The 12925-nt window shown below is 38.6% G+C and overlaps 1 protein-coding gene across 1 annotated transcript; it reads left to right on the top strand.

The window, feature by feature from the left end:
- The first annotated feature begins 4241 nt into the window (after positions 1-4241).
- Positions 4242-4638, top strand: LOC116601102 (prefoldin subunit 1-like). The gene has a single exon (XM_032361782.1). The coding sequence runs from the start codon at positions 4246-4248 to the stop codon at positions 4621-4623; it is 378 nt and encodes a 125-aa protein (XP_032217673.1). The 5' UTR covers positions 4242-4245; the 3' UTR covers positions 4624-4638.
- The last annotated feature ends 8287 nt before the right edge of the window (positions 4639-12925 follow it).

Below are 12925 nucleotides of genomic sequence, written 5' to 3'. Positions count from 1 at the left end.
CTCTGTTATTTTTCAGATGTTATCTTTGATTTTAAGATTCTTCAGTTTTACTTCAATGTTGATGCATACATCCAATTCTTTTTATCTTTCTTGAGATATTTAGGCTCCTACACCTAAATTCTGGAAAATTCTTATTCAGAATTGTTTTTACATATTGTCTCTCTCTTCATTTTTTCTATTATCATATTTTGGGACTTTGATTAGATGAATGTTGAACTTTCTCTTCTATCTTCCATGTTTCTTAACCTGTTTTCCATTTCTATGTCCATGTTTACATTCTGGGTAATTTACTTGGATCTACCAGTTCACTAATTCTCTCTTCAACTGTGTCTTATCTGATATTTAGTTTGCTCACTGAGATTTTAATTTCAATGATTATATTTCTCATTTCTCCAAGTTCTATCTGATTCTTTTCCAAGACTGCTTCTTTTGATTTCATAGCATCTTGTTATTTTCTTTATGATGTTAAACAGATATGGGAGTATTACCAAGGCATAGTTGGGCCTAGTCTGCCTAATCCAGTATTCCTATTTGCATGGTTATTGTATATCTCCCTACCAGATTATATGTTCCATGAGGGAAGAGTCATATCTGTGCTTCAATCAATTACATTCAATATTAATTTGATGCTCAGCTTATTTCTTTTTTCATGAGGGGAAGTTTTTATTTTTTTGACAGACTCAGATACTTTTTTTGATAGCTTAATTACTTTCTAGTACAAGAAATTATCTCAGGTTCACCTTCTACATTCCCAGCCTGTGACCTGGAATTGACTATTTTTCTAAAGATCCCTGGTTCTGCACAGTATCATGGTGAGGGAATACTATTTAGAGATCAAATTTGGCGTGGTAGGAGTGCTCTTTGCTCTAGATTGTCATTAGTTCTAGGTCTTTACATTGGGCAGAATAAATACATTTGAATTTTTTTAAAAGTCATGAGTTTATACTAATATTTCCAATTTATTGGAGTTTTAGTTAACTCATTTAATTTCTTAATAACTTTATGGATGTATATTTTACATACAATAAAATTAATTAATTTGGGGACTCAATTCTATAAAATCCAACACCTTAAAATATTCCCTAATCCTCTTTACAGTTGCTCCCTTCTCTTTCAACCCCCAACAACTACTGATCTGCTTTCTGTCACTTCAATTTTGCCTTTTCTGGAATTTCGTATAATTGTAGTTTTTGTGCTTTATCTCTTAGCATATTTTTGAGATCCATCCATATTTTTGTGTATATTAATATTGTATCCATTTTTATTGCTGAATTAGTATTACATCATTTGGATATACCACTGTCTGTTTATCCATTCAACAGCTGATGGGCATTTGGGTTGTTTTCAACTTTTGGCTGTTATCAATAAAGCTGCTATAAACATTTCAGTAGAAGTCTTTATGTGGACATATGTTTTTATCTCTCTTTAATAAATACCCACCTAGAGTGGGACTCAGGGAAATATGAGACATGTGTGTTGGACTTTATTAGATACTGCCAAACTATATCTAAGAAATAATTGAACTATTTTGCATTCCCACCAGCAATGAAAATTCTAATTACTCCACAAGCTTGCCAATACTTGATATTATCACTCTTTCTTGGTTTAGTCATTCTAGTGGTTGGATACTGGCATCCAATGCAGTTTTCTTTTGCATTTCCCTGATGATAGTGATATTGAGCATCGTTTCATGTACAAATCCTCTGATTTTATAATTTTCTCTAGCACGTAAAATCTTTTTTTTTTTAAGATTTTATCTATTTATTTGACAGACAGAGATCACAAGTAGGCAAAGAGGCAGGCAGAGAGAGAGAGAAGAGGAAGCAGGCTCCCCGCTAAGCAGAGACCCCGACAAGGGGCTCGATCCCAGGACCCTGGGATCATGACCTGAGCCGAAGGTAGAGGCTTTAACCCGCTGAGCCACCCAGACACCCCTAGCACGTAAAATCTTGGTTGTTAACCACTAATTTTTTTGCATTGATGGATTTTTTTTCTTTCTGTCTTTTCCATCATTATTGTTGCTGGCTGAAAATTCTTGGGGAACAGAAAAGTAGGAAACTGGAGGGTTTTGGAATCTAGCAGCCAAATGGAGACCTTAAACCATAAATTTCATGCTGAGTGATGTTGGGCAAGTCCATTAAACTCCCCAGGCATCAGTCCCAGATTTTCAAAGCAGGGATTGCTATAATCAACAAATGGTAATTATTATTATCATCATTATTGATAATAATAATTACCATTTGTTGATTATAGCAATCCCTGCTTTGAAAATCTTAGCTATAACTTATTAAGCATTTTCTATGTGTCAAGCTTTATGCCAAGTGTATTGTTTATTTACTAAGTAAGTGTGTTTATATTATGAAAGTGCTTAGGGCAGTGCCTAGAACATAATAAGTCTATATTAGTATTAGTAGTGTATTTTTTAAATTAATTTTTGTTGCAGTTTACAAAAATTTTGTTATTTTAACTATTTTAAGTGGTATTAAGTTCATTCACTTAAGTGACATTAAGTTCTGGGGTGCCTGGGTGGCTCAGTGGGTTGAAACCTCTGCCTTTGGCTCAGGTCATGATCCCAGTATCCTGGGATCAAGCCCCACATTGGACTCTCTGCTCCACGGCGCCTGCTTCCCCCTCTCTTTCTGCCTGCTTGTCTGCCTACTGTTGATCTCTGTCTGTTAAATAAATGAATAAAATCTTAAACAACATAAGTGGCATTAAGTTCATTAAGTGGACAGCAAGTTTAGAGGCCTTAAGTACATTCAAATCATTGTGCAAACATCACCACTATTCAACTCCAGAATTTTTTCATCATTCCATACTGAAACTCCGGACCCATTAAATACTAACTCCCTGACTCCCCATCCTGCTACCCTCACTCAGCTCTTGGTAACCACTGTTCTACTTCATGTCTCTATGAATCTGGCTATTTTAAGTACCCTATATAAGTGGAATCATACAATGTTTATCCTTTTGTATCTGGTTCTTTTTACTTAGTGTAATGTTTCTAAGTTTTATCTTTGTTGAAGCATATATCAGAATTTCATTTCTATTTAACATTTCTATTCTATTCCTTGCTTATTTTCTATCTGATTGTTCTATTATTGAAAGCGAAGTATTGTATTTTCCAGCTATTACTTTGTAGAACTGTTTCATTCTTTTTTTTTTTAAAGATTTTATTTATTTATTTGACAGAGAGAGATCACAAGTAGGCAGAGAGGCAGGCAGAGAGAGAGAGAGAGGAGGAAACAGGCTCCCTGCTGAGCAGAGAGCCCGATGCGGGACTCGATCCCAGGACCCTGAGATCATGACCTGAGCCGAAGGCAGCGGCCTAACCCACTGAGCCACCCAGGCGCCCTGTCTGTTTCATTCTTAAACTCTGTCAGTTTTGCTATATATATTTTGAAGATTTGTTATCAGGTGCATAAATATACTTATTATTATCATCATCATCATCATCATTTAATCCTCACAGAATATTGTGAGTTAAAAACCATTATTATTCCTTTATGCAGATGAGGAAAATAAGGCTTAGGGAAATTACATATCCTGATTGAAGTCAACACATATCATAATATTTTGTAACAGTGCCTTTATCACCCTTGGACATAACAATTATACCCACTCTTAACTCTGAGTTTTGGCAATTAATGGGAAATAATTAAGCATTTAACCTGCCTTTCCTATTCAAACCATATGGCAAACTGGATGTAACCAAACAGCCTTGGTTGATGAAGAAAGGTTTTGGGTTTTTTGTTTGTTTTTTTTTAAAGTCTGTATTTTATTTCAGTTTTGTCATTCACACATTCATTCACTCGTTCACTTACCTTTTTTTTTTTAAGATTTTATGTATTTATTTGATAGACAGAGATCACAAATAGTCAGAGAGGCAGGCAAGGAGAGAGGAGGAAGCAGGCTCCCCGCCGAGCAGAGAGCCCGACGCGGGGCTCGATTCCCAGGACCCTGAGACCATGACCCGAGTTGAAGGCAGAGGCTTTAACCTAATGAGCCACCCAGGTGCCCCAAGAAAGGTTTTTTTTTTCCTTACAAAAGAATTTTAACTAGAAAATGTTGATGTAACAATGGAACTGGAAAAAAAAAACACTTGTGCAACCCCTCATGGAATAATGTTCTAGTTAGTGATGAATATTTGAGGCAAATCAAAATTGACAAATGCTTGGTGTGTAGAGCTAGAACAAACAACCATAAAATTTGCATGGAACCAGAAAAGACCCTGAAGGAACCAAGATGGCAGCTCCCGTGGATCTGGAGTTAAAGAAGGCCTTCACAGAACTTCAAGCCAAAGTAATTGACACTCAACAGAAGGTGAAGCTTGCAGACATACAGATTGAACAGCTAAACAGAACGAAAAAGCATGCACATCTTACAGATACAGAGATTATGACTTTGGTAGATGAGACTAACATGTATGAAGGTGTAGGAAGAATGTTTATTCTTCAGTCCAAGGAGGTAATTCACAGTCAACTATTAGAGAAACAGAAAATAGCAGAGGAAAAAATTAAAGAATTAGAGCAGAAGAAATCCTACCTAGAGCGGAGTGTGAAGGAAGCTGAGGACAACATCCGGGAGATGCTAATGGCACGAAGGGCACAAGGAAATCTCTAGCAGAAGCTTCCTGCCCCCTCCCATTCCTGACAAGGGCAGAGGGGCCCATGTGGGGAAACAGCCTCTCTTCTACCCTGACGGACTTTTTATTTGGATAATCTGGTAACCCTGTATTTTCTACTTCACCCTGATCCCCTTTCAGATCCCAGCTCTGTATTTTTTATCCTGGCTCTGTCTGCCACCCCTACCCAGAACACTCTTCTCCCCTAGGGGTGAATCACCAACTCCCAGGAGAGGGAAAATGGGAGCCAGGACAGACAGGGGAGCTCTGTCCAAGCCTATTACTTGTTACACTGCTTAGACCAATAAAAGGCATCTGTCCTCCCCCCAAAAGAAAAGAAAAGAAAAGACCCTGAAGAGCCAAAGGAGTAATGAAAAAGAAAACCAAAGCTGGAGACATTACAATTCTGGACATCAAACTGTATTACAAAGCTGTAATCATCAAGACAGTATGATACTGTCACAAAAACAAACACATAGATCAATGGAACAGAATAGAGAACCCAGAAATGGACCCTGTGATCAACTAATTTTTGGCAAAGCAGGGAAGAATATCCAATGGTGGGAGGGGGGGTCAAAAACAGTTTCTTCAACAAATGGTGTTGGGAAAATTGAACAGCTACATGCTGAAATATAAAACTGGAACATTTTCTTATATCATACACAAAAAATAAACACAAAATGGATGAAAGACCAAAATGTGAGACAGAGATCCATCAAAATCCTAGAGGAGGGGCACCCGCGTGGTTTAGTCAGATGAGCCTCAGCCTTTGGCTAGGGTCATGACCTCGGGGTCCTGGAATCAAAACCCACATTGGGCTCTCTGCTTAGTGGGGAGTCTGCTTGTCCCTCTGCCTCTCTCCCGCCACTAGTGTTCTCTCTCCATCTCCTTCTCTCCCTCTCCCCCTCTCTCTCAAATCATTTTTTTAAAAAATCCTAGAGGAAAACACAGGCAGCAACCTCTTTTACCTCGGCCATAACTTCTCGATAGACACCTCTCCAAAGGCATGGGAAACAAAAGTAAAAATGAAGTATTGGAATGTCATCAGGATAAAAAGCTTTTGCATAGCAAAGGAAACAGTCAAAAAACTAAAAGACAACTTACAGAATGGAAGAAGATATTTACAAATATCTTATCAGATAAAGAGCTAGTATCCAAAATCTATAAAGGACTTATCAGGCCCAACACCTAAAAATAAATAATCCAGTAAAGAAATGAGCAGAAGGCATGAACAGATATTTCTCCAAAGAAGACTTCCAAATGGCCAACAGACACATGAAAAAATGCTCAACATCACTCAGCATCAGGTAAATACAAATCAAAACCACAATGAGATACGACCTTACACTAGTCAGAATGGCTAAATAAAACAACTCAGGAAAAAAATGTTGGTGAGAATGTGGGGAAAGGGAAAGCCTCTTACACTGTTGGTAGGAATGCGATCTGGTACCACCACTCTAGAAAACAGTATGGAAGTTCCTCGAAAAGTTAAAAATAGAGCTACCCTATGACCCAACAATTGCACTGCTAGGTATTTATCTAAAGGATAAAAACATAGTGATTCAAAGAAGCACATGCAACCCAATGTTTACAGCAACAATGTTCACAATAGGCAAATATAGAAAGAACCCAGATGTCCAGTGACAGATGAATGGATAAAGAAAATGTGGTATGTGTGTGTGTGTGTATATATACACACACATATATATATATATATATATATATATATATATATATATATATATATATATATCTTGCCATTTACAACAGTGTGGACGGAACTAGAGGGTATTATGCTAAGCAAAATAAGTAAATCAGAGTAAATAAGCAAATCAGAGAAGACAATTATCATATGACTTCACTGATATGATGAATTTGAGGAAGCAAGACAGAGGATCATAGGGGAAGGGAGGGAAAAATAAGATGAAATTGGAGGAGCAAACAAACCATAAGAGACTCTTGGCATGGAAACAAACTGAGGGTTGCTGGAGAGTAGGTGCGTTGGAAAATGGGTTAACTGGGTGATGAGCATTAAGGAGGGCACTTGATATAATGAGCATGGGGTGTTATATGCAACTGATGAACCACTGGATTCTACTCCTGAAACTAATAATACAGTATATGTTAACTAAATTGAATTTAATTTTTTAAACTGTTATTTGAAAATCCTTAACTGTAAGAAAACAAACAACTCAATTTTTCTAAATGGACAAAATATTTGTCTTTTTTTTTAAATTTTTTTTTAATAAACATATATTTTTATCTCCAGGGGTACAGGTCTGTGAATCACCAGGTTTACACACTTCACAGCACTCACCAAAGCACATACCCTCCCCAATGTTCATAATCCCACCCCCTTCTCCCAAACCCCCTCCCCCCAGCAACCCTCAGTTTGTTTTGTGAGATTAAGAGTCACTTATGGTTTGTCTCCCTCCCAATCCCATCTTGTTTCATTTATTCTTCTCCTACCCACTTAAGCCCCCATGTTGCATCACCACTTCCTCATATCAGGGAGATCATATGATAGTTGTCTTTCTCTGCTTGACTTATTTCACTAAGCATGATACGCTCTAGTTCCATCCATGTTGTCGCAAATGGCAAGATTTCATTTCTTTTGATGGCTGCATAGTATTCCATTGTGTATATATACCACATCTTCTTGATCAATTCATCTGTTGATGGACATCTAGGTTCTTTCCATAGTTTGGCTATTGTGGACATTGCTGCTATAAACATTCGGGTGCATGTGCCCCTTTGGATCACTATGTTTGTATCTTTAGGGTAAATACCCAATAGTGCAATTGCTGGGTCATAGGGCAGTTCTATTTTCAACATTTTGAGGAACCTCCATGCCGTTTTCCAGAGTGGCTGCACCAGCTTGCATTCCCACCAACAGTGTAGGAGGGTTCCCCTTTCTCCGCATCCTCGCCAGCATCTATCATTTCCTGACTTGTTTATTTTAGCCATTCTGACTGGTGTGAGGTGATATCTCATTGTGGTTTTGATTTGTATTTCCCTGATGCCGAGTGATATGGAGCACTTTTTCATGTGTCTGTTGGCCATCTGGATGTCTTCTTTGCAGAAATGTCTGTTCCTGTCCTCTGCCCATTTCTTGATTGGATTATTTGTTCTTTGGGTGTTGAGTTTGCTAAGTTCTTATAGATTCTGGACACTAGTCCTTTATCTGATATGTCGTTTGCAAATATCTTCTCCCATTCTGTCAGTTGTCTTTTGATTTTGTTAACTGTTTCCTTTGCTGTGCAAAAGCTTTTGATCTTGATGAAATCCCAATAGTTCATTTTTGCCCTTGCCTTTGGCGTTGTTCCTAGGAAGATGTTGCTGCGGCTGAGGTCGAAGAGGTTGCTGCCTGTGTTCTCCTCAAGGATTTTGATGGATTCCTTTCTCACATTGAGGTCCTTCATCCATTTTGAGTCTATTTTTGTGTGTGGTGTAAGGAAATGGTCCAATTTCATTTGTCTGCATGTGGCTGTCCAATTTTCCCAACACCATTTATTGAAGAGGCTGTCTTTTTTCCATTGGATATTCTTTCCTGCTTTGTCGAAGATGAGTTGACTGTAGAGTTGAGGGTCTATTTCTGGGCTCTCTGTTCTGTTCCATTGATCTATGTGTCTGTTTTTGTGCCAGTACCATGCTGTCTTGATGATGACAGCTTTGTAATAGGGCTTGAAGTCCGGAATTGTGATGCCACCAACGTTGGCTTTCTTTTTCAATATCCCTTTGGCTATTCGAGGTCTTTTCTGGTTCCATATAAATTTTAGAATTATTTGTTCCATTTCTTTGAAAAAGATGGATGGTACTTTGATAGGAATTGCATTAAATGTGTAGATTGCTGTAGGTAGCATAGACATTTTCACAATATTTATTCTTCCAATCCAGGAGCATGGAAGATTTTTCCATTTCTTTGTGTCTTCCTCAATTTCTTTCATGAGTACTTTATAGTTTTCTGAGTATAGATTCTTTGCCTCTTTGGTTAGGTTTATTCCTAGGTATCTTATGGTTTTGGGTGCAATTGTAAATGGGATTGACTCCTTAATTTCTCTTTCTTCTGTCTTGCTGTTGGTGTAGAGAAATGCAACTGATTTCTGTGCATTGATTTTATATCCTGACACTTTACTGAATTCCTGTATAAGTTCTAGCAGTTTTGGAGTGGAGTCTTTTGGGTTTTCCACATATAGTATCATATCATCTGTGAAGAGTGATAATTTGACTTCTTCTTTGCCGATTTGGATGCCTTTAATTTCCTTTTGTTGTCTGATTGCTGAGGCTAGGACCTCTAGTACTATGTTGAAAAGCAGTGGTGATAATGGACATCCCTGCCGTGTTCCTGACCTTAGCGGAAAAGTTTTCAATTTTTCTCCATTGAGAATGATATTTGCGGTGGGTTTTTCATAGATGGCTTTGATGATATTGAGGTATGTGCCCTCTATCCCTACACTTTGAAGAGTTTTGATCAGGAAGGGATGCTGTACTTTGTCAAATGCTTTTTCAGCATCTATTGAGAGTATCATATGGTTCTTGTTCTTTCTTTTATTGATGTGTTGTATCACATTGACTGATTTGCGGATGTTGAACCAACCTTGCAGCCCTGGAATAAATCCCACTTGGTCGTGGTGAATAATCCTTTTAATGTACTGTTGAATCCTATTGGCTAGTATTTTGCTGAGTATTTTCGCATCTGTGTTCATCAAGGATATTGGTCTATAGCTCTCTTTTTTGATGGGATCCTTGTCTGGTTTTGGGATCAAAGTGATGCTAGCCTCATAAAATGAGTTTGGAAGTTTTCCTTCCATTTCTATTTTTTGGAACAGTTTCAGGAGAATAGGAATTAGTTCTTCTTTAAATGTTTGGTAGAATTCCCCCGGGAAGCCGTCTGGCCCTGGGCTTTTGTTTGTTTGGAGATTTTTAATGACTGTTTCAATCTCCTTACTGGTTATGGGTCTGTTCAGGCTTTCTACTTCTTCCTGGTTCAGTTGTGGTAGTTTATATGTTTCTAGGAATGCATCCATTTCTTCCAGATTGTCAAATTTGTTGGCGTAGAGTTGCTCATAGTATGTTCTTAGAATTGTTTGTATTTCTTTGGTGTTAGTTGTGATCTCTCCTCTTTCATTCATGATTTTATTTATTTGGGTCCTTTCTTTTTGATAAGTCTGGCCAGGGGTTTATCAATCTTATTAATTCTTTCAAAGAACCAGCTCCTAGTTTCGTTGATTTGCTCTATTGTCTTTTTGGTTTCTATTTCATTGATTTCTGCTCTGATCTTTATGATTTCTCTTCTCCTGCTGGGTTTAGGGTTTCTTTCTTGTTCTTTCTCCAGCTCCTTTAGGTGTAGGGTTAGGTTGTGTACCTGAGACCTTTCTTGTTTCTTGAGAAAGGCTTGTACCGCTATCTATTTTCCTCTCAGGACTGCCTTTGTTGTGTCCCACAGATTTTGAACCGTTGTATTTTCATTATCATTTGTTTACATGATTTTTTTCAATTCTTCTTTAATTTCCTGGTTGACCCATTCATTCTTTAGAAGGATGCTGTTTAGTCTCCATGTATTTGGGTTCTTTTCAAACTTCCTTTTATGGTTGAGTTCTAGCTTTAGAGCATTGTGGTCTGAAAATATGCAGGGAATGATCCCAATCTTTTGATACCGGTTGAGTCCTGATTTAGGACCGAGGATGTGATCTATTCTGGAGAATGTTCCATGTGCACTAGAGAAGAATGTGTATTCTGTTGCTTTGGGATGAAATGTTCTGAATATATCTGTGATGTCCGTCTGGTCCAGTGTGTCGTTTCAGGCCTTTATTTCCTTGCTGATCTTTTCCTTGGATGATCTGTCCATTTCAGTGAGGGGAGTGTTAAAGTCCCCTACTATTATTGTATTATTGTTGATGTGTTTCTTTGATTTTGTTATTAATTGGTTTATATACTTGGCTGCTCCCATGTTGGGGACATAGATATTTAAAATAGTTAAATCTTCTTGTTGGACAGACCCTTTGAGTATGATATAGTGTCCTTCCTCATCTCTTATTATAGTCTTTGGCTTAAAATCTAATTGATCTGATATAAGGATTGCCACTCCTGCTTTCTTCTGATGTCCATTAGCATGGTAGATTCTTTTCCACCCCCTCACTTTAAATCTGGAGGTGTCTTCGGGCTTAAAATGAGTTTCTTGGAGGCAACATATAGATGGGTTTTGTTTTTTTATCCATTCTGATACCCTGTGCCTTTTGACAGGGGCATTTAGCCCATTAACATTCAGGGTAACTATTGAGAGATATGAATTTAGTGTCATTGTATTGCCTATAAGGTGACTGTTACTGTATATGGTCTCTGTTCCTTTCTGATCTACCACTTGTAGGCTCTCTCTTTGCTTAGAGGACCCCTTTCAAGATTTCCTGTAGAGGTGGTTTGGTGTTTGCAAATTCTTTCAGTTTTTGTTTGTCCTGGAAGCTTTTAATCTCTCCTTCTATTTTCAATGATAGCCTAGCTGGATATAGTATTCTTGGCTGCATGTTTTTCTCGTTTAGTGCTCTGAAAATATCATGCCAGCTCTTTCTGGCCTGCCAGGTCTCTGTGGATAAGTCAGCTGCCAATCTAATATTTTTACCATTGTATGTTACAGACTTCTTTTCCTGGGCTGCTTTCAGGATTTTCTCTTTGTCACTGAGACTTGTAAATTTTACTATTAGGTGACGGGGTGTGGGCCTATTCTTATTGATTTTGAGGGGCGTTCTCTGAACCTCCTGAATTTTGATGCTCGTTCCCTTTGCCATATTGGGGAAATTCTCCCTAGTAATTCTCTCCAGTATACCTTCTGCTCCCCTCTCTCTTTCTTCTTCTTCTGGAATCCCAATTATTCTAATGTTGTTTCATCTTATGGTGTCACTTATCTCTCGAATTCTCCCCTCGTGGTCCAGTAGCTGTTTGTCCCTCTTTTGCTCAGCTTCTTTATTCTCTGTCATTTGGTCTTCTATATCACTAATTCTTTCTTCTGCCTCATTTATCCTAGCAGTGAGAGCCTCCATATTTGATTGCACCTCATTAATAGCTTTTTTGATTTCAACTTGGCTAGATTTTATTTCTTTTATTTCTCCAGAAAGGGCTTTTATATCTCTCAAGAGGGTTTCTCTAATATCTTCCATGGCTTTTTCGAGCCCGGCTAGAACCTTGAGAATTGTCATTCTGAACTCTAGATCTGACATATTACCAATGTCTGTATTGATTAGGTCCCTAGCCTTCGGTACTGCCTCTTGTTCTTTTTTGTGTGTTGAATTTTTCCGTCTTGTCATTTTGTCCAGATAAGAGTATATGAAGGAGCAAGTAAAATACTGAAAGGGTGGCAACAACTGCAGGAAAATATGCTTTAACCAAATTAGAAGAGATCCCAAATCGTGAGGGCGTAGAAAGGGGATAAAAAGAGGTTCAAAAAGGAAGAAAGAAAAAAAAAAGAAAAAAGAAAAGAAAAGAATTTAAAAAAAGAAAACAAATAAGAAAAATATAAAAAAGAAAAAATATATATATTGGATAAACTAGTTAAAAAATGTTAAAAAAGAAAAAGGTAAAAGTTAAAAAAAAATAATTTTACCAGAAGGCGAGAAAAAAAAAACAAAAAATGAAAAAGAAAAAAATCAAATTAACTGCAGGAGTAAAAAAATCACAGGGAAAAAGCCATGAGTTCCGTGCTTTGCTTTCTCCTCCTCTGGAATTCTGCTGCTCTCCTTGGTATTGAAACCGCACTCCTTGGTAGGTGAACTTGGTCTTGGCTGGATTTCTTGTTGACCTTCTGGGGGAGGGGCCCGTTGTAGTGATTCTCAAGTGTCTTTGCCCCAGGCGGAATTGCACCGCCCCTGTTAAGGGCCGGGGTGAGTAATCCGCTAGGGTTTGCTTTCAGGAGCTTTTGTTCCCTGAGCGCTTTCCGTAGAGTTCCGGAGGACGGGAATACAAATGGCGGCCTCCTGGTCTCCGGCCCGAAGGAGCCGAGAGCCCAGGGCCCCACTCCTCAGTGCGCCCTCAGAGAACAGCGTTACTCCCAGTTACTCCCAGTTACTCCCGTCTGCCTGACCTCCGGCTGCGCTCCGAGCTCACCGAGCCTACGACCGGTTCAAGGTGTTTACTGTCGGCTCTGTCTCTGTAGCCGGCTTTCCCGTTCCAATACCCGCAAGCTCTGCGACACTCAGACACCCCCGATCCTTCTCTGACCCTGCGGGACCTGAGGCCACGCTGACCCCGCGTGGGCTTCGCCCCGATTTAGCCTCTGGAGCAATGTCCCTCAGCGAAACAGACTTTTAAAAG

The sequence above is a fragment of the Mustela erminea genome, chromosome 10, assembly GCF_009829155.1.
Source record: "Mustela erminea isolate mMusErm1 chromosome 10, mMusErm1.Pri, whole genome shotgun sequence".
Lineage (NCBI taxonomy): Eukaryota > Metazoa > Chordata > Mammalia > Carnivora > Mustelidae > Mustela > Mustela erminea.
Note: the sequence above shows the minus strand (reverse complement) of the source record. Positions and strands in the feature narration are given on the sequence as shown.